At 40.3% G+C, this 25,846-nt stretch overlaps 1 protein-coding gene across 1 annotated transcript in view; it reads left to right on the top strand.

The window, feature by feature from the left end:
- Positions 1-514: 514 nt before the first annotated feature.
- The window catches only part of bin3 (bridging integrator 3), a 28,681-nt gene continuing 3,349 nt past the window's right edge, over positions 515-25,846 (top strand). Inside the window, exons 1-8 of the mRNA XM_023418273.2 lie at positions 515-666; positions 7,186-7,234; positions 8,293-8,333; positions 12,817-12,878; positions 14,557-14,693; positions 19,143-19,183; positions 23,880-24,021; positions 25,105-25,239. Of these exons, the coding sequence (XP_023274041.1) occupies positions 659-666; positions 7,186-7,234; positions 8,293-8,333; positions 12,817-12,878; positions 14,557-14,693; positions 19,143-19,183; positions 23,880-24,021; positions 25,105-25,239 (615 nt within the window). The 5' untranslated portion in view covers positions 515-658. The remainder of the gene's footprint in view (positions 667-7,185; positions 7,235-8,292; positions 8,334-12,816; positions 12,879-14,556; positions 14,694-19,142; positions 19,184-23,879; positions 24,022-25,104; positions 25,240-25,846) is intronic.

Raw genomic sequence — 25,846 nt, forward strand, 5'->3', positions numbered from 1 at the left:
CTCAAGACAGACAATTGGAAACACACACTGGGATAACTGTTCTGTTGGCTTTTTTTTCATTTTTTATTTTTATTTTTTTAAGAAAACAAGGGGTCTTGTTTAAAATGTTGTGGATGTCTTTAGCCTATTTCATGTTTTTATTACCTTATAATAAGGTCCTTTTATGATGAGCTGATTATTGAAATGAATTTTACTATATCCTTGTGATGGGGAGATGTACTCCCCTGTTTACTTGGCACTTCAGTTTGTTGTAATGCAATTGTTTTGTTATTTCTATGTAAGTACTTGAATAAAGAAAAATATCACTTGCCTTCAGTTTACTTGGGTGCCCGCGTGCACGCGCTCGATCGCACGCCCGTGCGCGTACCCAACACAAACACACAGGCAAAATGAAACTAATAAACATTATTTACGAACGTTTTAGGAAAACGTTTCACACGTGAGCATTCACCGTCTGATATTATTATATTAGCACATGATAGTAACTATTCGCTCTGCTCGTTTCTGATAAAGAAAAAAAAAAACTCCTGAGAGGAAACACGAACTGCTAAGCTCCGGACTTCCTGTTCAATGCTCTACAGTTGACTGGTAGAAAGGGATGAGGTCCTCGGAAGATAATAAAACAACCCTATGAAACCGGAATAAAAGTTCACTCAAAATGAGCTGGTATGTATTCTGGTTACATCATTAAATTAAGGTACTAGCAAGATAGAAAAATATAATTAGAAAACGACACATTCATAATAACCTAAAACTGACGGCTCGTCGTCCGGGCTCCGACTATTTCCCGGAAGCGCTACACAAACAGTAGTAGAACAGGAGTTAGCGCTAGCTTGTTAAACTCACGGATGACGAAAAAAACATGTACATACTTTTCAAACATACTCGTTTTATAACATTTCATATGTTGATACTTTGCCCAAAAGTGGTGTGTGTTTTATGAAACAAAACAAAGCGGTTGCAAAGCGACCGTTGTTGCAAACTTCGACCTGTTTGGTAAAGTCTTCAGCCATCAGTGGCTAAGCTAGTCAACGATAGTTAGTTTGAAAGGCTGAAAACATTAATGAAGTCATCTCCAGAAATAAAATTAGCTACTAGCTGCTTGTTTATACTGTTTGGCTATAGCTAGGTTTATTATAAATAACACAATATAGTTAAATGTCAGGTCAGCAGGGTCAGCAGTGAAGCCATTTAAAGGGAAATGAAGTTGACAGCAGTCAGCTGTCTCTGGCTAACGTTAGCATTTTGAGAAGCACTTCTGTACCACTGAGGACGATTTCTGTTACTATTTCTACTCCTGTTTGGACATAGTACAGATGTGGTGGCATTGTATGGGCTATCATCTATGTAGCATACAGTAATGAAGAATTGATAGTATTTCCTTGAATTTAGGTAAATGTTTACTGCCACACATCTGTGGGTTTCATCCGGTATATTCTTGGTCACCCATGTATTTAAATGTGTAAAGAAATGGCTTTCTTCCTTCCTTATACATGCCTTAGGTTTGGGCTAACAAGACACATGTTTGAAGTTACTAACTGCTAATGTCAGGTTTTAAGGGCACAGTTGACATAGTTATGTCTGCAGACCCTGATTCTGACTTGTGTTTACTTGGAAGCACCTGTATTATTTGTCAGTCTAGCACGACAACTAAAGTCACTTTAATCAGTATTACAGTGGAGACAATTAGTCAATGGAACAACTACATGACACACAAAATCAATTGCAAAAAAGATTGATGACCAATTATTCATTTTTCAAACAAAAATGCCAATCATTCTCTGATTCCAGCGTCTCAAATGTGAGAATTTGGTGCTTTTCTTTGTCTTAAGTAATAATTTGGTCCAACTGGTTGGACAAAGCAATCAATTTCAAGATGTCACCTTTTGTTCTGATAGGCAGTTTTCACCATTTTGGTTGTTATTTCATAAAGATTAATAGAGAAAATAATTGGAAGATTATCCAATAATGATAATAATAGTTTCAAATCTAATCAGCAAGGAATATGAAAATGATTATCAGTTATTTGTGCAATATATATACATATATACACACACAGTACATACTTGGGTCCCTTTGAAGATTTGGACAGTGTTTACTGTCAGAAGACAATGAAATTAACTAAAGTGAATGACAACAAGTGGAGTGAACAGTTGGTCTTATGACATAGTCTGCATGGATGAGCTGCACATTTATTAGCTGAGTCCTTGAGTCTTGTAGTCAGAGATCTTCCTTCTAGCTTGCAACCTCCCTGAAAAGTGAACAAGAGCAAATGAGGCTGTGCTATCATTTTCAGCCAAATGGCAACAGGAAAAAAAAGTATTTGTTCACAACAGAATATGTTTTGTGCATTTCTGATTCGTGACTTCTCTCAGACAAGGTATGTTTATTTAGATAATGTTTCAACATGGCACACAATGTCTCAATTAGCTTTACAGGCCTACATCAGCACTAGTTCTGACTCTAGCCGAGTTTTCCCTGGAGACAAAGAAAAACTCCCAAAACCTTCGCTTGTAAGAAAAACTTTGCTCAAGGGTGTCTGAGAGTTTATTTATCATTGGCTCCACTGTTTCTCCTCATTTTGACTCTTTATGTAAATAGCTAGAGTCTTAGACTGTAACAATTGTACATACATCTGTACATTGTATTCTTTACTGTGGTAGGACTGTATTGTCTTGTCTTCTTTGGCAACAGGTTGTTTCATGTTTCCTGGGAAAGATTTGTTTTCTGTCACTGGGAAACAGGTTTCCCACCAGGTCCAACAAGGTGTGTAACCTATTCCCGTGTCAAATAGGGAGTGAAGTGTCATTGTCTTTGATAGCGTGTGTTAAGTGTTGATGAGTTGGAACCTTTTGGTTATTTGACAAAAATGTATGCAAAAAGATAGCCACTGTTACTGACAGTAATAGTTAAATTGGTATATCTTCCTGTCATTTTAGGCTTTCAAGCTATGCAGGCAATGAAGCTGGGCTTGGTCTCTACTACAACATCTAGGAAGTTTGCAACCCAACATCCACAATAGTTGTATTCTGTCTTTTCCTTTGGACAGCACGTTTTGAATTTCACTCTATTACTAAGGATTCAGCTATAACTATAATTGATTTATTTTTGAAGTATAGGAAAGTTTGTCATACCAGTCCTCAATTGTGCATGGCTGTTGAGTTTAAAAAGAGGTTTGCGTAAAGTCAGTGCTTGTTTCACACTATTCATGAATGCAGTTCAAGAGGAAATTACAAACTCCTTCAATACGCCTGTGTATGTGCATTAACTCGCTTTATAATAGGTTACACATTCATAGTGTCATTTTCAAGGAAAACCGTAATCAAGTAAGCAAGATTGCGTCACTCAGTTCAATCAGACAGTAAATAGCTGGCAAGGGATGCTTCCACCAGCACGCACTGCCAAACACAAGGTCAAGAGTGGGGTGCTCGACCAATGAAAAGAGTCTTTTATGGGCTCTGCTGACTGATGCATTCCAGCATGGCCTGCACACTTGCTTCTATGACGTGAGAGCTTTGACTTTGGGGTCATCATCTGAACAATTCCACTTCCCAACATCTTCAACCAGCCTTCTGTGCTCCATGGAATATCCAAGGTCGAATGATGCACTACCCCTCTAATGGCATACACATTGGCAGTTTTAGTGAAAAGCCATTGGTTCTTCCAGTCAGTGCATAATGTGTCCAGGATAAAAAAGACTGTTATGTCTTTGTTCATGCCTACGTGCTTGCTTGATGGCAGTGACGTGCAGCCTATTAAAGCAAAGATCAGATAGCTCTGTAAATGCAAGTTGACCAACTTGTTGATAATGACAGCAAATGTGTAACAGAGCAGTTTTTTTATGCATCTTGGACTCAAGTGGGCATTGATTGAATATTACCATTAACCTCTCAAGTTACTGTGATTCTCTAAAAAAAAAATCTAATTCCCGAAAACGTACATATTTATATATCTCTTGAGTTATTTGTTGGTATTTACTTGAGTCAATGGTTAAGTGACTCTTTGGATTCAAGTACTGTAACATTTAAAATATCAGCAGATTATATTAATCAAATTGTCCAAAATATTGAGTAGAAAGTACCAGGCCAGTGTTCAGCTGAACTACCCCACACCTGTCATCACTGGGCTTAGATTTCTTTTCATAAAAATTTGGACTTCAGTTTGTATAAAACACATGTTTTCTGTCTTGTGGCCGGGTCTCTGCCATGTCAGACACTAGTTCTGGGTTCACAGGACCTGATTTACCAATGTTTCTAAATGTGACAGCCCCTCCGAAAATATTGCTGTGTGAAGAAACATTAGAAATGATTCTCACAGTGACTACCATCCTCCCTCTGGTTGCCTGCTACATTTTCCCTCTCCCTCCCTGAAGCACACTTCACTCCATGTGTTTGCCAGTTCTCATGAGCAGTTGAAGAGACTGACCGCTTTCCTTTGGCTCTTTGTAGAAGTGGATATAATCTGAATCTATAACATTAAGGACTCTCTTCAGCATTTTTTTTCCAAGCAAATATAGCCTTTGGTACATTAAAGGGAAAATCCACCCATATATAGTTACACTTTGAGAGACTCTTGATGTCATCGTGAAACAAATCCTGTCAGGGCTAGCTCTGCCAAAATGTAGCAAAAGAGAACATTGAAAGCAAAAAAATAAATATATATTTTTAAATATATGTTTCATAATGCATTGAAGGCTGCTTGGAACACTGCAATGTTTATCCATAATGCTTCAATTGGGTATTAGCTGTGGATGTCATGATTTTCTCCCCGACACACCCACCAAATGAGAGGAAACAGCAAAAGCTGTTGCTGTGCAATGGTGGTAGAAAACCAATTGTCCATCCAGAGGGAAACAAATAGTAAAATGCAAAATTGCAAAATCACTTTGGATGCAATGCTGTTGCTCTCCAAAGACCAAATCAATAGTGAAGTGATAATGTACTCGTCAGTTATCTTGAAATACAAGAAAATTGGCTGTTTTAGCACTGTGCAGCCGCTATGTGTCCTCTTTTTACTTAGGAGTTCTGTTATATTCCCATAAATTTCCGTTATAAATTTGGTTATTGTTACAATGGACACACACACACACTGCTGTTTTACATATTTGTTTGTAAAGCTTTATTTATTCAACAATTTCACTCAGCAAAATCACTGTCAGTAATATGTCTCATCTTGTAAAACAGATCTTGATCTTAAGATTACTGACAATATATATCATAATAAGACAGTCACACAAAGCCATCATCACACACAGGCACATTAAAACAATCACAAATATTAGCAAAAAAACATTCAATGCCCCTCAGATTGAGTGAGTGTCATTCACTAGAATGAGTTCTTTCTAGGTTTACTGTGCACTGGTATCTATTAGTATATATGAGTCATGCATGTAGTAGTGTGTATTTGTAGTTTATAACAGAATTGCTGTTTCATCATTCACAATCACTGCAAAATGATGTGGTCATAAGGAGAAGGTGATCACCCACAGTGAAAGTGTTAATGGGATATATACTCAATACGAGAAACTAGTGTTAAGTCAGGCAAGTCATAAACTTTTAGTGATTATTTGTCTGACCAGGCTGAATTGATTCTGAAGTAGTTGTTTTCAGACTTAAATCTCACTGATAACCGCTCTTGCAAGATGAAGTCTGACTGTGTGAGGGTGCTAGTTCTCCTTATTTTAGCTTTGGGAGAACACAACCTAAGTTTACATCCAAAGAATTCTCCATTCAGTTATGCTGCTGTTTTGTTTTGGAAAAAGAATTCCCAAAAGTTTCAAAGACAGATATGTACGTACGTGTTGTATTTCATATGACGTTCTAGTGTGCTAATCAGGTAATCATAGAAAGGTGAGTCACATTCGATGGAGCTGAGTAAGTTCTGTGGTTATTTTCCGTGATGGCTCACCAAGAAGATGACACAGAGGGTGAAACTACTTTCCTGAGCCAAAAGCAACAAAATGTTCTTAGGCATTTGTAATAGGCTCAGATTTGGATGACTTGAGTTTGTCTTCAAATCTTCATTGAAAGCAAGGTCAAGACTATTGATACGTTATACAACCTAAAGAACAGAAACAACACAGAGCCACCAAATCAAATGAAATCTTTATTCCTGAGCCACTGGTGAAACCTGTGTTATTTATTTATTTGTTGTTCTTTCTTTTTTTTTTTTTTTTTTTTTTTTTTAAACTAGATTAATATTGCCGTTATTTGACCACGTTGAGTTTTGTGATTGAGCTGTCATCAAAAGGATCTTCCCAAAACATCAGTAGCATTCCCTGGTTGCACAACGAGGCCCTACATCACACCCTCTCTTTTCCATCTCATTATTCTACACACCTTTCTTTTGACGCAGCTGCTGCCTCACCCTGCCTGTCAGCAGCAACTGTCCATCATATAGCTTAGATTTCAGGCCATTAGTGCCACATCAATGACAACTTGCAGCCAAGCACATTGGCAAAGCAGTGTTTTCTGTCTCATGGATTCTCAAGGCACTCTGATGCTCTGTAGCAACTTATTAAGGCGTAGGCAAGGGTTTGAAATGGGGATAAAAGATTGTTTTAACTAAGAGGGAACAGGTCTCGTTTTCCTTTACCAAAACTATAGTTGCGATCCCTGTGTGTTTTTCTTTCAAGAGTGAGGAAAAGTTTGTATTTCATTCTGAAAATTAGGTGCAACTACTGCAGTTACACTAAACCTCATGATATGTTTTGATGTTTACCTTTTACAGGAAAGTCAGTGTCCTGGTTGTATCCTGTTAAGTCCCTATATATGATGGTGTCTACCTGACACTCTGAAATAGGTTTACTATTTTCCTTATATGCAGTATAGCGAGTTCATCTGTGTTTGAATGTGGGCTAGGGTCATGCAGGAAAGCCACATTGAGAAGAAACAACAACCACTTCTGTTTATAGATATCCGCTTGAAATGGGAGCCAGATTTTTCAGTGATGATGTGAAGTAAATGTACATGGCTTTGATTGCATACTTGAGAGGAGCAGGCATTAACAGCTTCACATTGTCTTTTTCAATGATCTTAGAGGCGCTTGCTCCCCTTAGTACCTGTAACGACCTCTAGTCAGCCATTGTGCAACCGATGACCATCTAAGCATTCATTAATTTCACCTTTTAGGTAGTTATTTGCCAGTTGCTTACGTCACCTACAATTTCTTTTTGTGCCATTTCAGGATTCCCTTCAAGATTGGACAACCAAAGAAGCAGATTGTCTCTAAAACTGTAAGTCACGAGACCAAACATATATTCATTTCACTCATTCACTCATCACCCAAAAAGATTTAGGACAGAAATTTCAAACAAGTGTGTGTAACTTTTAAAAGCTTGCTCTAATGGAGCATTTGTAAAAAGATGCTTTTGTGAAATTCTGTAGTTCTTAAGCTTCATGAATGATATACAACATGAATAGTAGTCCAAATAATGTCATCAGTGTGCCACAGTCAAAAGGGGGCAGAGGTGGTTACCTTGAAGTGACAATGAGTGGGTTCTCTCCTTGTTGAGAAAACCACTTCCACTGTAATAGGTCTGTGGCCCGGCAGTCACTGTCAGACTGTTTCCAGCTTCCTGTGCCATCCTAAGCAAAAACCAGGGAGTGGGTTAGAGGAAGCCCAGTTAGATGACCCGCTAGTGACAAAGTGTCAACTGCCTCCCTCAGAGTTTTGGCCTCTGTGTTTAAATCCAGGAACCCACAGAACCACAAGACAGGAACTCCTGTGGCGTCTGTAACCAGCTTGACATATTTTAGAGACATGGTTGGACAAGCTGTCATAGCCCTTGTTCACTCTGGGAACTTGATATATTTCACCTGCATTTCAGCCACTGGAACCCATCTCCAGCTATAGTTTGTTAGTTATTGTTTATACCCCTCAAAAAGTCCCAGAGAAAGGACATGACTCAGTAACTTTTCAAGTAAAGATAGTAGTATGTGTGGTCAGTGGTCAGCCTTGTGACTACAACAGCTTATATGCAGAATTTATTCAGACTACAAACCCGCAGTGGTTGTTGTGGGTATGTATTAGGTATGTATCTTAAACTATGTGATAACTATGTGATTACCATGTTCATTTGCCTTATCATTCTTCAGATAATGTGGAAATATAAACCGAAAATTTGTCCCCAAATCAGTGACAGACTTACATATTCTCAGGCTCCGTGTTTATTGTTATTTGCTTATTGTGTGTCCATGCCTATTGATTAATAATTTTCTATAATTAAACAAATGAGATGAACATACATGTTAAATAATGAATTTTACATGAAATGTGTTTTTGTTTTTTTAGGTTGAAAGAGACTTTGAGCGTGAATATGACAAACTCCAAAAGTAAGTTTTACATTTTGAACCAAGTTTATAATGTAATAACTATGATTATTAATATTACTAATATACTACTACCACTTGTGTGTTGGAGGTCCATGTATGCATGTGTGTAAAACTGTGTTTTGGTGCCGTCAGTTTGGTGAAACATGATTTCTCCTACACTATATCTGTGCCCACATAATGCATTTTCAAATTTTTCTCAGAGGTCTCCTTGTGCCAAAAATTAATTAATATTCTATTTTTAGCTTATTTAGAGGTAAAATGAAACAAGAGAAATAGTCTAATGAAAAGTGTTTTTATATAAAACTGAAATTGTAGTATAATAGATTTCTGTAACTTCTACTATGATGGGTATTTACTAGCCTGGTGCTGTGTTAAGAACAATGTGGGTTGCATGAGGCAATTTCCCCTTGTATTCCTTTGTTAAGTATTACAATAAGAAGTATGAAAGAAGTAAGAAGTATGTACCCCCAACAATGCAATAAAGATGTTGAAACATTGGGAGATCTTTTCACAAAAGTGTGTATGTTAATCCAAAATTAGGTTGTTGTAGTTGTTGTTGTTGTTGTTGTGTGGTGTGCAATTGCTGTATAATTTTACCTACGATGTTGGTATTTTGGCTTTACATGTTTACAAAGCACTCTGAGAAACTCACACTTAACTTGCTCCTCATTGTACAGTACAGTTTCTTTGTCCCACACAATGTGTCAATCCCTGCTGTGTTTGGTCACTTTCTTTTCTCAACGTTGAACTGTGAAAGAACCCGCATTTGAGCTATGGTGGAAATTAGAAATTGGGAAAGAGAGCTTATTTTCCATCAGATATTTCTCTCAACCTCGGATAAACCTCGCTTTAAACTAAAAGTTATAATCTTACGAAATTTCCTGTAATTGTATCATTAGTGTTCACAAATTCAGAAAAAGCTTAAATTTCCAAGTATTTGATTAATTTGCACACAGTCATTCTCAAAGCTCTTTATGGGTAACTAAGACACCTAAAATAAAAAGTAAATACATCAGCTGTTAACTATTTAACAACCCTCTTTGAAATAAGCAACGTCAGTGTTTCCTTGAAACAAACGTGAGGGGGTTTCAGAGCATTTAAGAACCCAAGGCCTAAAAAATCAGTACATCCGGGCCTTGTCTTACTGTGAGGCAGAGGTTATAGAAACTCCCCGAGGGCCCTGCAGAATGAGTGGGAGCACTATTTTCCTCTCAGGTTTTGTTGAGTAGGAGGGCCCTTTATCGGGAAGGTGTGGTGCCAATAGACCTTATAGATGAGTCAGAGCAGCAGGCATGTACAGACATTTAGGTTCTCCACCCTAGAGATCCACATCAATGCATCATGGTCTATCTGTGGCCCAAATATACTTGATAGGCCTAAACCATGATACCTGCTTTTGCATTCTGTCCACCTAACTAAAAACATGAAGTGTAATTTGTCTTGTGTGTATTGATCATATTGAATCTAAAACAAATATAATAACCATGAGCTTCTCTTAGCTCATAGAAACACACAAAAGAAAAACATGCAATTAGTATGTGACAAGTCACAGACTGAATGCTAACCGTCTCTTTGACCATCAGTTTCTTTGCCTATTGGGGGTATCCAACCAACTATTCTGATTGATGCACACATGCCAGGTTGTGTAAATATTGCAGTGGTCAGATTAATTGTACCAAAACAAAAGAATTCTAGGTATTAAATAGGTTTACTCAAGGTCTGGTATAATTTTTTTGGTTTTAGCCGTGATATAGTGCCTGACTTGGTTCTTGTGTGAATGGCATTAACCAGGTATTTACCCAAAAGGGAGAATGTGGTGTGAGCAGTCAAACATGGTTGAATGCCTGTTCATTATCTAGTGTCATACAAAGGCTTTGTGTGTGAAAGTCATGTAAAATGCTGAAGGGTCTTTCCAGTTTTCAATAGGCGATGTGGATAGATGATTGTGGCTGCACAGGCCCAACATTAGGGCACTGGAGCAAGGAGCAGCAGCTGTTCCACTATGTCGCTCTATTAGCACCTTTTGGAAAGAGACTCCAGGCTCACCTGGCACTTATCCAGAATGGCTCTTTCACTGTCAGTGCTGACAGAAGATACAACAGCATTGTGTAATCTATTTTGAAGTAGGAGGTACTATCCGGAACATGAGTTTCACATGCACAAACAAGCTCTACAAGACCACATCTCGAGTGTATAGGCATTGGTCTCAGAGCATGTTAGTTTGTTTACATAGTGAGATGCTTTCACCCACTATCCTGCAAAAACCGATGTCCATGACTGGCAAGGTTTTACTGTTATACTGTTATTTTCCTCATCTCATATTTGCCTCCTTTCATTACTCTCAAGTGTTAATTGTGTCAGCCAATTTACAAGACACTATTTTTGTTTCAGTTTGTTTTACATGATGGCCTCCATTAATTATACTGGCATTCAGAATTGCGTTCAAAACAAAGTCTAGTTATGTAGTATGATTTCTCAACCGCTTCTGCTTGCTGCCATCACAAAGCCAGAAATGACAAAAGTGGCCACATATCAGTATTTCCAGATGTTTATAACAATGTCAGAAGCAATTTTCTAGCTGCAGGTGTGATTCAGAACAGAATTGTAATATGATAGCTGCATGGAAATATTGTCTCTTAGGTCAGCTTTTAAATGCTCTTTCAAATAATACAGAAAAACTGTTCCGAAATCTTCACATTCAGCTTATTGTCCTGGTCTACATGCACACTGAAAAATGTATTCACTGAGAATCCTATGAAAACAGGAAGGAGCCCTCTAATTATTAGATACTGACTAAATCCTGCCTGAAGTATTGCTGATAATATTGACTATAATGTGTGTAGCATCTGTTGCAATTAGAAATGCCTATTTCTGAATATCTGAAATGTAAGTGTACAGTTTGATTACTTTAGAGGAAGGCTAATATGGCGTATGAGAACCAGTTACATCTAATTGGTGAGAGGGATACAAGAAGTTACTGTGGAGATTGTTCTGACAGAATGTTTTTTTCCTGTGGCGTGAACAATAAGGGATGAAGTTACATCATTTACTGCAAATGACATTTTTGGAACAACCTCCATCTGGTCGGTGGCGATTCAGTATAAAATCCTAAAAAACGTCAAGGAAAACAAAAGCATGTAGACGGCAAGTTATGATAGAAAATAATTAATGATTTTTATTTACCCTTGGACCGTACATCCTCAGAGTCTGCTTGCACTTTGTTATGGAAACAAACACAAATAAATGAAATTGCAAAAACAGATCATGATCTAAAAACAAACCCGCTATATGTCCAGTCTGACATATGGTTAATACCACTAAATGTTTTTAGGTTTTTACCACTGAGATTTCCAGGACTCCACGCACTATTTTGTGACATGTATGAAATGCCTATTGTTATGATGACAAGTTTAGAAATGGCTGGCATTTTGTTATTTGCTTCTAAACTCTTGTGAAGATGCTGCACAAGTTATTTGGGGTAATTAATGATAACAAAGTATGTTGTCCATTGTTATAAAATAAGTAATAATAATAACTAATACTGCTTTGAGGTGCATTAAGATTTTGACACCCTACTCCTTGGGTTTAACAGTGTTAACAGCGAGTGTCAGGGCAGCAGAGAAACAGTCACATTTATGTTTGGTTCATGCACCTATGGCAATATTGGAGTAACCTTCTGTTTGTTTTCCACTGCAACAATAAAAGAAACTGCATTTGGAGGAAGCTTACTTTCATTTTTGGTTTTCAGTTCTCAAATAGACATGTGTCATGATACCAATGTTGTTTCCTCTTGTGGCCAGTGGCCATAGTGCCCCCACCAGAAGTCCTATGGGATTACACATCTATTGTCTTCCTAGTTAATATAATCCCTCAAAGCAATGATGGAAATGAAACCCCACCACATTCCCCTTTTCAACAAACCAGGAGAAGTGATATGAAAGCAGTCTCAGGGGACGTTCTAAACCCCTCATTTGCCTTAATTGATATAATGAATGGCATGTGTTTTCAGCCTCCATAGTCTGGTAATTGCCATTTTTAACACCCATCAATGGAATATGTGCAGTGGAATGATTGAAGACATTAATGCTTTTGAGCGCAAATGTAGTTGACAGCAACAAGAAGTATTCCCTGTATTGTTAATTAGCTAACAGATGTTATAATAACATTTTATGTGGAATCAATGAAATGTGTAATTCCTTCTTGAACCATGTTTTTATACACTCATTCATTTTCAGGGTTTTTGGTTTGGTGCTTTCTTTGTCCATGTCAACATGTATTGAGTGAATTAAATTGAATTTGAATTATGTATAGATTATTTGTAAATATGTACTTTTTTCACAGTTTTTCCTATTCTGTTTCTGTCTAATGCAAGTGTTTGTTATATATTTCAGTTCATATTTCGCATTGCTGTCAGTACTACTGATGCCTTACTGTATTACAAAACCAGAAGCCGGCTGATAATCATTCCTCTTTTGTCCTACAGGCTGGAGGATCAGACGAAAAAGCTTCACAAGGACATGAAGAAAAGCACTGAGGCTGATTTAGGTGTGTTCTGCCACCAACCTATGTGTTACCGCCTGGTGTGCCATTGATCTCCACTTGTTCACCAACATACTTGATGTTGTATGGCAGGTTTTTTCAGGGCCAGAAAGATGTGTAGATGTCCTGGTTTGTTTGGTTGTGCGTCAGCTCTCCGAAATGAGACAACTGACAATTGAGAGGAGAGACTGCGAGCGTTTGCCTTAATCTTCTTTTATAGGTTTTTCTAGGCTAACATAGTGTGTGTGTTTTGGATTTATGAGTGTATCTTTTTGTGCAATGTTCAGTTAGGGCTTGATTTGTCTACCATCTCTGCTTACATTTAATCATGCATTTTTCGGCCACAGAAACCATGTTTACCTACTTTTTATTTGCTTATTTGTTGGTTTTGGAGTTGTGTATTTAGGAAGTAGCACTAGACATGGCCTGTGGTAAGTAGTCAGTTGTGGGGGTGGAGGAGCGGGGACGGATGGAGGAGCGAGAGGCTTCTTCATTTCCTCTCCTTTGTGCTCTGGAATATGGATGTCTGCATCATCAAAGTGTCATAGCTGTCAGGCCCTCATTATCGTTAATGGATTCCATCTGTCACACAGGTCCTGTCTCCACCAACTGCTACCAAACAAAGAACTGGACCTACTCTGCATGTCAGCACTACGTTTAATACACTGCTTTCTATATTGGCCACCATTTATCAAGTCAATAGCGGTGATATGCAAAAGTCTATTGAACTCACTTACAATTAGCTGGTGAGGGACAAAAATATCTTTTAAGGGCAGCTCCTGTTCACAATTTCAATTAGGCTAAGTAAAAAAGTGGCAGGTAGGCAGGCAGATAACTGCTTTTCTAACTGAGAACTTATTTATCTTTTCTCAGGTGATGACAAAGGACACAAGTTTCACTTATTTGCACACCACTACTACAAATAATAAAATCGCTACCCTCATGTCACCTTTTGATTTTCATAACCTTATAATCAACATGTCTCTCAGTCATGTCAGACAAGGTCAAATCAAGCAATTTGTTACTTGTCAAAAAAAAAAGAGATGCAAAAACACTATACAACAATAATTGATTGGTTGAAAATTGGTCTTGAGAGAATCCCAACGGAGTGCGAAAAGAGACCAATGATTGTTCTAGATCTCCATGAAGCCCATTTTCACCACAGCCTCTCCTCTCAGCATGTGTCTCCTCAGTGCAGCTCATTTATTTTGACAGTGAAGCCATAATCTGATATGTGCTCTGTGTCTAAACAAAGTGGCATGAGTGCAGATTAACAGTAATTGGTGCTGTCAGTGCAGAAACATTGCAAAGATTCTTGGTGCACTGGTGAATATTCAACACGGCAGGCAGCCCCACCACCCCCTCAGATTTTTACAATGGGGGGAAGCACTGTGCCATTCTGCTTTTGCTCTTTATTTCTTTCCCAAAAGCTCACTTTTGAAGACCCTACCACATAGAAACACATATACTGATGAAACGCTTAAAGCCTTAACGTAATCCACAGAAATTGCCCCCATGGTTTAAGAAAAATGTAAAAATCTGGCTTTTAATTGGATTAGAATGTGTAGATGAGGACATTTTCAGAAAGATTTAAATGGGCTGTAATTAACATGACAGTCTTTTCACAAAGTTATTTAAGTTTTAACAGGATGCTCTGCTTTGTGTGTGTGTGTGTGTTTGTTAGCCATGTCCAAAGCAGCGGTGAAGATCTCTGCTGACCTGCTGAGTAACCCGCTGTGTGAGCAGGACCAGGCCTTCCTGGAGTCCATGACTGCTTTAGATACAGCCATGAAAAGAATGGATTCCTTCAACCAGGAGAAGGTCAGACTCGTTCCCACAGTCTTCCACTCTTAAAATATATAGTGTGGTATCGCACTCTTTTACTGTCTTTTTTTACTTTGTTTTCTCAGCACTTGCCATTAGATTGGTATCAGAGGAAATGTCTTTCCTCAGACATACAAAGTAGGAAACTAGATGAGTTTTTGTTGAAAATGCATGTTTTCGTATTTGTCAATATTGTGCAGCCTGTGGACTAAAAACTATCCGTATGTCTTTCCTTCTGCTGCTTTTCAAAAGCATCTGTGGCATCATCCTCTATAAGCTCAAGCTACTGGTTATCAGCTGTGAAAACTGATGCATTTGTGACTCACTGGTGTCTAAAATAACTCATACAATGGAAAGGCCTTTTCTCAACAGGAAAATATCCCCTACCACAAAGTCCACACAAGTAACTCTGTTCACAGCCTGTGTAGTAGACAAGTCTATTGTATTGCTTACATTTCTAGTTGAAACAAACATTTGGTTTCAGTTCAGTTTTAGTTTGACAATGATGGTTCACACCAAATAATCTGGAAAGGTTGTAGCAAAATGTTTGTTGTTAGAGCAGCTGCAATCCTCTTGAATTTATACTTCCATCACTCCTCAAATCCCACCTGCAGCATTGCATTTCTGTTGGTAACACTTGATGAAAGAAGAAGCAGGGAATCACCTAAGTTTCAGACCATGCCAACACGGCCAGTCATAAAACACGGTCCATCACAACCTTCACCTACATTTCCTCTGTTGTTGCATGTTTTGTGTATTTTGATATGTAGAGTATTTGTTGATTTGGAGAGTGTTTCTTGTAATGTTTGTGCTTTTCACTCTTGTATTTTGTCCTAAGGGGCAACCATAGATATGCAGGCATTTCTTTACAGAGCTGTAACAAGTACAGCATACTGTTGTCCGCTCTCACATAGCTGTACTTTGTTAAGATCTCTTCTTTGGCTGTCAGGCCTCCTCAGATTATTTGCCGGGTGCACTTCGGTTTTTGATTAGAATCATTGCCACAGGTAGTTATAATGTGAATCATAGTGGCACCGCATGTGTGCATCCTCAAGGCACTACGCTGTGAAGGGTAGACTTTTAAAGAGGGAAAAAATACAGGAGTGAACACAGGAGATCACACTAAGGCATATACCGATTGACTTTTTTCCATCTGTGTTTTCTTGACTCATTGCCCTGCTGTTAGGTGTTCTGGGCTTTTCACATTTGTTGCCTTAAAATATTCCTCTTTCTTTTCACATTTTGTTGTGAACCAGAATGATTTCATAACCTTTTCCTCAACAACATTCTAACAAGGTGGAGAAAATGAATACCTTTGTAAAAAAGAAAAAAGAAAAGTGGTCGGTTTTTTTTATTCCATAGTAAAATTCTAGTGTAGTATCTCAGGAATGGCAAACCATCTGGAAATGTACATATTAGGTTGAGAAGAGTCGATTTATATTTTCTGTGAAACCTCATGAACTAGACTCAATTTCCATAGAAAATCAAACCGTGACCTTTTCACCAGTATATGTGAGTGAAGCAGTGTCCATGGTATCTCACAGAAGTGTTTTGAAGTCCTCTTTTGAAAGAGGAGCTTATTGTCAAACTAAGTAGTGCGAGTAAGAATCCGAATGAGTCTCACCACAAAGGAAGTTGAATACTATGTTTGTATTTTAGGCACAATGTCCTGTCAAGAACCTTCTTTCTACTTTGATAGAAAATGACTCAAATGTCACACAGAGTAGGAAGATTATTGTATTGATTATAAAATATACTAAACATGTGAGAAGAAGTTTTGAGTAACTGTACTGTAGAAGTCACTTTTGTTTCTTTCCTTTCTTCTTCAGCTTTAACATACCAGTCTTTCAGACTGGCTTTGCTCACAACTCATCAAATTTTACAGGAGCCATTTTGAGTGACCAGACAAAGTAGAATGTGGGTTGGACTGAGCGTGTGGGTTTGTGACCCCGGGTGCGTATGTTCCAGGACTTGGCTTGGTCGGGTGCCCAGGAGAGCACTCCTGCCAGTTTGACTGTTTTCAGGATAGAGCAAGTTTTACATTCTTCAGATTTTATACAATATCAAATTTGTTTTTTTTTCTCATTTTCACTCTCATTGAATTTGGAAATGAAGAGAAATTTTAACCAGTGCTGCCTTGCACATTTGACTGTCAATGGAAATGTTGGGTACACTAAATCCTCCTCTTTCTTACCACATAATTTGAAGACCATAGTTTGACGGTTGACGGCATCAAAGTCTTCCTTTTTCCTGCTGGTTATAGTTGTCATCTTCATCTCAGGCCAGGTTGTCCTCAGTACCCTAACCAACTCAGTCATCTCTCATTTTAATGTGATTTTGTAGTGGTAGTAGCAAAAGACACAGCTTGTTTATATAGTGTATAGTAGTGGATCTGTTTTCTGGCTCCATGGTGTGTAGTTTTCCTGTTTGGCTCTGTGACTGGGATGTGTTTGACAGTGATTCAGCCAGGCACTTTGATCCCAGCACAGTTTCTCACTTGTGGAGGACAACAGTCACCAACTGTATTGACGTGGTTGTATTTTTTTTTTTTAACATACTTTGATCCAGAGTGGATTTTGACAGCTAGGTCACACCTGATTTTCTCTGCACTTCTTTCAGTCTTTCTAAATAAAAATCCTTGTGCTTGAACACAATGCTCAGTTCCAGGGTTGGGCTGGGTTGTGTGGCTCCTTTTGCAGAGTGGCTAAAAGTGAGCTCAAGGCAAAATAGTGAGTGTGCGCACTTTTTGGTCAGTGTGCTATGTGGAATATCACCAAGGGCTTGCTAGGTGTTTAAAATCCAGCACAGCTCACTCAAACACTACTCGAGCTTCTCCCTTCAAGCCGACTGTTGATTCTGACGGCACCAACAGCAAACCCTATTGCTCCAGCAAAACAGACACAAAAGCATCCACCCTTTGCTCTTCTCCGTGTTGAGACGAGATGTTCTGCCGCAGGGCTCACAAGTGAGAGAGCCAGCAGATAAAACGTGCAGCGATAATGAAGGCAGCAGTGGCCCAGGTCTGTGTGTTTATTTCTGGGGCTGAGGAGGGCGCACAGACCCGCCGGCACACTGCTGCCGAAGCTGAGCCCCAGTGTAGATGGCGGCAGCACAGTAGAGGATGCTCCGTTTGGAGGGATATTGATTTCCTCTGCGATCTGTGTGTATTTTTGGGAGGCCTGTGTGCCGGGATGGCCTCTGCCCCGTGACTCACTGATGGAGACTGCTGCTTGAGCGCCAGCCTCAGGCTCTGCAGGGCCTCCAAGGAATAGCTCCCCCCCTCTCTGTGGGAAGGGGCAGAGGGTAGAGGGCACCAGCATGCTTAAGCAAATCTGCCGCTGTTGTTCTCCCTCCTCGCTGCATGCTCTCACCTTAGAAGCAGCAGCGCAGCTCAAGTCGTGGAGAGGGGGGGGTGGTGGTGGTGTGAATATGTAAAACAAAGAATATGTGAATTCCCATGTATATATATTTGTTATTGGTTCTCTGTTTTCCCTCAAACCACAATCAACCATTTTGTACTTGGAAATCTGCCCGTGTGAAGCAGTGAGTGTTGCTGTATGTTCTCATAGATGGTCAGGGCATTTTTTACAAAGCACAGCTGCGATCTTGCTTCCTTGTTGTTGTGTGATTGACTGTCCTTCCAATAGCGAGTGAACATATGATTAGTGGAGCTTCTCACTGTTCTCATGCAGCTGTCACTTCGTATCTCGCTGCTTTAAATTCTCCTTTGCTGCTCTTAGCGTTTACTCTTCACTTGACTCGATTGCCTGGTTAACTTCAGCATTCTGTTATGCTAGGAGATCCAGTAGTAAAAGTCATTTTGAATCTGCAATGTAAATGATGCTGGAAACTTTATTAATTGTGTGCCAACTTCTGTCAATGAGACTTGGTGCCGGGGCTGGAGGCCTCAAGATGAGATGTTCATTTACTTCCATTTAACACCCCCCTTCCCCTCTTTCCCTCCCCTGTCAGTTCTGGCAACCAGAAGGAGAATGCAGGAAAATATAAACTGTTATTGTTAAAATGTTTGTTTGCAAAGAACTTTCATCTTGTAAGGCAGCCCACCCTCCACAGGATTTGAAATCAGTTGGGCTTTGCTTTCATGTCCGTCCCCTGACAGTTCCATCCTTTTGTATCGCAAGCTCAATGAATATTCAGGGGTTTCTCCTCAGGGCTTGTGTACAATAAAAGAGTCAACGTCATGAAAGTTTCTTTGCAAACCCCCCTCCCCTTTTTTTCTTGAGTACTCTGTTTGAAATAACACGATTGTTGATGTTTGTGCAGTGGCATTACTTTGCAGCTAATGAGCGAGAGGTGTAGAAGCTGTTTTGTTCGTGGTTTAACTTTGATGTAACTCAATTTGACAGTGAATAACAATTCATAATGTCTCTTCCTTAATATATAGGGGCTGATTGCTTACATTAACAATTGTTCTTTTCATTACAGGTCAACCAGATCCAGAAGACCGTTATTGACCCTCTGAAAAAGTAAGTGCCCATCTTGATTTCTCATCCTCTTGAATTGTTTTCTTACTACTGTATTTTAAAGGTTGACTTTAAACGGTCTCTACACCAGACCAAAGTCAAATAGCTGTCAATAAGTTTAACGTTTGTTTGGACTAGATGCATTGCAAAATCACAGGAAAGTCTTGTAAAAGCAATTTAGTTTAGTTTTGTGGCTTAATATTCCTGATGTGGTAAATACATATGACACTCTGGGCAGACTAAGTCCAGTGCCCCATAACATTTTTATTATTTGACCTTGCTCTGCTCTTCGCACCAGTAGGGTGGAAAGTACAGCTGCAGTGCATGACCACAGGAAGGCCTGCAGTGTAGTAATACAGATTGTAAAAATGAACTGTGGAGTGAGCTGTGCTGCTGCGGTGATAGTGTGTCTGGAAGAAAGTTTATTTGGTTCTCATTCCTAATACTCGCCCCCATTGAGCAGGCAGTGAGTGCTATTCCATTCCTTAAGCCTCACTTTTTCTAACACGCACGCGCACACACACACACACACACACACACACACACCACACCACACCACACCACACCACACCACACATAGTGTGCACACGTACATGCAAAGCAGAGGTACTGGAGGGAGTGGTTGGACTATCCCACCCGTCTTCCGGAGCGCTTGTTAAGGTTTTGCTTCCTCCACCCGGCTCCTCCCAGGAGATTAAACATATGCTTTGTAAGAGAACACTGCATATGTTTCTATTGAAAATTTATGTTGAACTTTCTTACCCATAAACTTGTCATTTTTTTAAGTAATCAATGTGAACAGATTCCTCTGTAAAACATGAAAAGGTTAGGTCAGTGTCTGTGTTTGTGAGTGTGTGTTAAGCCCTCTCTTCCCTGTGTGCTATGGTGGCGGAGCAATGACAGGATGGAATGGTTCTAATTTCCTCTTCCTGGTGGGCGGCAGGCGGACGTGTGGGCAGGCTCAGAATATGGCAAAGGGCCCAGCTTCCTGGGCCCAGAGCCGTGGATTGGTTGAGGAGGAGAGCTGTCTCAGGACAGTGCACACTCTCACACAAACATACATACAGATACACAAACACCAACCCAGATTTTGGAGGGGGCACGGTCTCACAAAGTTGGTATTTTAGACCATAAAGTTAGGCATTTACATGATTCTGAAATAGAGCAGAGGAAGTAAGTTCATAAATGAGTTTTAAAGCCAAGCTAAACTGACCTCATCATTAACTTTTTTCCCCTCATTTAAAATACAGCACTATTATTTGTTAGTTTATCAAAGTGTCTTGTATAGAAAACTGAAACACAAAAGCTACTGTACTTTAAAGCTTCCATTAAGATTCCATTAGTCCTTCACTAATGAATATTTTTCATTTACTTAGTCTCAAAATACTCTATTGGTGATCTTGTGTCATTCTAAGGAAAATTAGAGAAAGAACGTTAATGTTAATGGAAGACCTTGAATGGGTTTTGTGTGTGTGTATGTGTGTTCAGTATGTGATTGAAGTGTCCAAGTGTGATTGCTATTTAAAATTTTGGCATCCATCCTTAATACTTAGTGTGGTAAAATGTACTATAAACACATGAAAAAGACCCCCCCCCATCTATTTCTCTCTCTCAGGCCCAGACGTGAATTTCATCCACTCAGCGGGGTCACTGAATGACATCACTGTGTTTATGTGAGGGGAGGGGAGTGCGTGGGCATTGTGGAATTTGTGTTATCTAGGCCTCCTAACCTAGCCCTTTCTGCTCGATTGCTCTTTTGGGTGAGACAGAAGTCAAGCCTGTTTTGAGACCTCTGCCCTGGGTTCAGCTATGGCTGGACAAGCTACCTTCACCCCTCTCGATCAGAGGGAGACCCTGCCCCTGGAGCAGGTTGTGAGGCCTGAAGCTGACAGTTGTATCTCGCCTTAGCTGGGGGGCTTGGTGTAATTTTGGGGTGGGAGCACTGATTCAATATGTTGTTAAATTTTAGAATCAAAGTTTTTCATTGTAGCCAGGATGTTTGTTATGAAGTTATCTATCTGTTTTCCCGTCTTATCTGGTGTATCGTGTATCCAGGCTGCGTGAGTTGTCGGAGTTTTGATCAACAAAGCGCAAGGCAAGTTGCAGCAGATCAGACTCCTTCTGCTGAGACAAAGGAGGTTCGGCATGTACGTCACACGCACACACACGTTCCCATGGCCCACTGCTCTTAAACCATTTATACAACAGGTGGTAGTTATTTTAAATTCACAGCAAGCATATTTGATCAAGACTTGCCACATGATGTAAACTTGTCTGACTCTCTTAAGTCTTCATCTCAGACTGTGACACATTGGAGGTGGTTATTTGCACATAAACAATTCCCTTTCCTATATTTTTAGTGGTTTGCTGTGTGTGTTTTGCAGTAGTGGGTTATGTGACAGTGATAGTCAAGAGGAACAGCCAGCCTCCTAGACTGAGGGTGTCTAGACCAGACTTGGGCTTGGCTGACGGGTCAGACTGGCCTGTCTGTGGATTGGCAGCTGCTCATAAACACACTCTCTGGTCCAGATGCTATTTCTATTCAGCCTGTTTACCACACCCTGACCTGTCACATGGACAGTGGTGTGCCCTTGGCCCCCGTGCAGCCCTCAACCAGCGTAAGACCTCATTCAGGCGAGGCTGACCGCAAATTCAGAACTAGATGACTGACCGGTAGCTGTCCAGCCAAGGCCAGGACATCGAGGGAAATGTCCAGTGTCTGGACAGTTATAGACCAAACTATCATTGCAAAGGATGTATAGTCACTTTCAACCATGGTCATATTCTGCTGCATATTTTTTGTGTGGGAGCATTTGACACAGCTGAGTCACTGTAACTTGTAGAGCCCTGAATGTAACAGTGAGACATCAGCATCCAGCATGGAAAGGACAGGAATGGGTTAACAAGCAATTGGCTTTGTGTCTAGCTCTTCCTGATTCTTCCACACCAGGAGAGCAGTGGCCCTTAAGTCTCTCAGTGTGCTGAAACATGGCAGTTGCTGGCAGTGTTGTGCCACTTTAGAGGAGTACACCGTCATGATGTGTCATGAGGAAATTGCATCGTTCTGTCAGGTGAAATATGCAGGTGAGAATGTGATCAGCCTTTGTGTCGTCTGAAAGTTGGCTTGCTGCTGCGCTGTCAACAGCCAATAGGATTGTGCTGGAGAGCAGTCATGCCTAGGGGGCAGTTACATAATCCCTTGGCACTTGAAGTATGTGTACACTGGAGCAGATAGTAGACTTGAGGATCGGCATCCACCCCTGCCATAAACTGGGCCAAAGTGGTATTTTATAAATAGTGGTAGAGCGTGGGCCGTGGGGCTGGGCTGAGCTGAGCTCTGTGATGTCACTCAAACGCTACAAGACCACTCCTTGCTTAACTTCCTGTCGGAAACAAGCCCTGCTTGTCTGAGGCTGAGCCTCAGTTCACATAATTTTCTACCCCCCACCCCCACTCTCTGGTAAGGTGCACAGGCAGACACAACCGTAATCTAGGATTTCACAATCAGTCCACAGGTTCTCTGTGCCTCCCTCATCTGCTGCAGGGAGCAGGGCACGGGTTGGCATGGAGAGGAACGTAAACCATGAAGCCCACACATTTTGTGGCTAATAACACTATAGGCAGAGACACACATTAAAACTATTGTAGTAGTGTGCCTACACACTTGATGAAATGCTTTAAATGAGTCATTCAAAAAAGCTGCATCTGACTCTTCATTACAATTGTTTTTATTTCTGACTCACTTTTAGCAGACACCTGTGTGAATAATATTGTGGCCTGCATTATAAAAACACTGCCACTGGTTTGTGTTTGTCAGAAAGGCCAAAACTTAGTTTCTTAATTGTCATTGTCATTATGCTTATTTTGCTTGCTATTCATTTGTTAAAGACTGCTGGGATTTTAATAACAGCTTTCTGGTGTCTTAGTTCCCCTTCACACTGTGCTGTATTATTTGTTGTATATTGTTTGTCTTTTAAAACTAATGAAAACAAAACAGAACTACCTCAGTTTAAAGAAATAATATTGGGCACTTACTACATACTATATATTAATGCTGCATACATTCGAAGATACTTTAATCTTTTTATTAAATATTATTAGGTTGAATATAATACTGTATTACAGTATTCCTGCTTCCCATTAAAAGCAACCACAAAACCAGTGCAACAAGTCCCAGGATGAAGCTCAGACTCCTGTTGCTAAGTTACAGATGAATGTTTTCCTATTTTTAGTGCTGAAGACTAGGATTCTCGTTGCAAGAATATATTTTCATTTGGAATATGATAATTGTCACAAAATGAATTGTTTCATGCCATTTTGAACTACAGTAATTAGATAATAGATTAGAGGAGGCTTAATGCAGAGCTGTCCTCTGGGGTTTGAGAGTACCTCTACAATAAGATGTTGAGGAGAGGGATTTTATTAATTCATAATGACTGCTATTAAGATGGGATGCAATGCGAATGCATGCCTACATATTTCATAGAGCAAGGAAAGCTGTTTTAATGATTTCAGTAATTTTGGTTTCTTTGATAGTCTTATTTTTTTCCTAACCATTTGAGTGCTCTGAAGTGTGTGTGTGTGTGTGTGTGTGTGTGTGTGTGTGTGTGTGTGTGTGTGTGTGTGTGTGTGTGTGTGAGACTTTGTGTCTTGTTGTTTGTATCAGAGATGTCTAAGGTTGTCTTTACCTGTCTTGCAGGTACAGTGGCGTCTTCCCCAGCCTCAACATGGCAGTGAAACGTCGGGAACAGGCACTGCAGGACTACAAACGGCTGCAGTCCAAAGTGGAGAAGTATGAAGAGAAAGAAAAAACCGGGCCCGTTATGGTCAAACTACATCAGGTACTGTGGTTTAAAGCTTGGATCGGTGCACGTGTTGGTCCACTCGAATGCTCCCTCTATCTGCAGAGGAGCAAAGTTCACTTGCTCTTACATGTTGCACGTATTGTGAATTGAGCACAATAAGTGGAAAAAGACAAATGCTGACTGGATATGAACAAAAATAGTTGAGCACATGCATACTGTACATGTGCGCTCCTTCACCCACGCAAGCTACCAGGCTCTCAAGTAGTGCCTTTTCAAAAAGGCAGTGCTGCACATCTACAGGCACGTAATTGAGAATTGTAGACACACACTCATACGCGCACACACACCATGAGGCCAATACAGAAGCGTACACATTCACAGATAGCGCTGCAGTGTTGCCTATGCTATTGCCTCTAACACATCCTCACATGGCGAGCCACCCACACACATTGAGAAAAGCACTGTCAGGGGAACAAAGCCTTGAAGAGGCCCCTACATCCCTGCCCTTTGAATCCCAGTGCACTTAAAGAAATGATCTTGACAAAACACTCGTATGCCATTTCAACTGGCATGTGTAAAGAAAACCAACTAAGGTGAAGAGACCATACCATTATGCAGCAGATAAACAATATGTTGTAGTTTGAATGTAGCAACTCCCCCCTTCCCCTTAATAAAAAATTCTCACCCTCTCACACATATTCATTGTGCATTCCATAACTCCATGCCTACAGTAGACTACCCACTAATACATTCACACACAGATCAGTGGTGCTGGAGTCCACTCACAGCCAAGTCTGCCCACATTACCCACTCCTCCTCACTGTTGTCGTGATTACAGCCTTTTTTTTGCACTGCTTCTTCGTGGGAATTAGGCAAATATCATTCTGAACAATAAGAAAAAGGACACTAATGATGGCTCACTGCTGAATTTACCTTCAACTAACTTGTTTTTCTCCAGTCTTTAGATCCTTGTACCTTGTGGAAGAATTGTCAATGTGTAGTGTTAATCATAACATGAACTGACATGAGTGAAAAGAGGGAGGATCTGTAAAGTCAAAACTTAATAGTGACCACTGGTGGCCTGTTCTTTTTTTTTCCTCTCTCCCCTCCACACCCCAGGCCAGAGAAGAGCTCCGACCAGTCAGGGAAGACTTCGAGGCCAAAAACAAGCAGCTGCTGGATGAGATGCCCAAGTTCTACCACAGCCGGATCGACTACTTCCAGCCCAGCTTTGAGGCTCTCATCCGGGCGCAGGTTAGTTACCCCCCTCCCTGGAGATGAACACACAATGAGGCGCTCACGCATGCAGGCGCACACATCCACCCCAAAGTGTGCTGTTACGCCCTGTGAGCACTGGTTAAACAGTGGATAAAGTGTTTGATGGAAGGGAGTGTATAATCCTGGCAGTCTGTCTCCCTCCACGCTGTCCTAATGTGATTAACCCCCAATGCCGGCCCACACTACTGTGTTTAGCCCAGGAAGGCCTCATTTGTCTGGCTCCACTGCTGCCCTGCAAGCCTTCCTCTAACCTGAAGCTTCTCTTAAAGCAGCTGGGTGTCTCAAGTTAGCGCCACCATGTCCCCCTCCCCCACCCCAGACCTGCCTGGCCATGTCATTTCCTCCTCGGGACAGCCACTGGCACACTCCTAATTAGTAAACTAGATTATCCCAGACCTAATGACAATTATGGAGGTTCTATGATGTACTTTGAACTTAAAATTAGCAAACGGAGCTATTAGCTATAACCAACATAAAATATTTCCACAAATCTAAGCTCAGATCTTTCTCTTTTGAGGTTGCATCACATTTTTACCTTTTACCTGAGTTTGTATGATGCAAGCGCTCCTATTAGTCACACTAG

This window comes from Seriola lalandi, unplaced genomic scaffold, assembly GCF_002814215.2.
Source record: "Seriola lalandi dorsalis isolate HSWRI2012SDOR001 ecotype SW California unplaced genomic scaffold, Sedor1 jcf7180002054581, whole genome shotgun sequence".
Taxonomy (NCBI): Eukaryota; Metazoa; Chordata; class Actinopteri; order Carangiformes; family Carangidae; genus Seriola; species Seriola lalandi.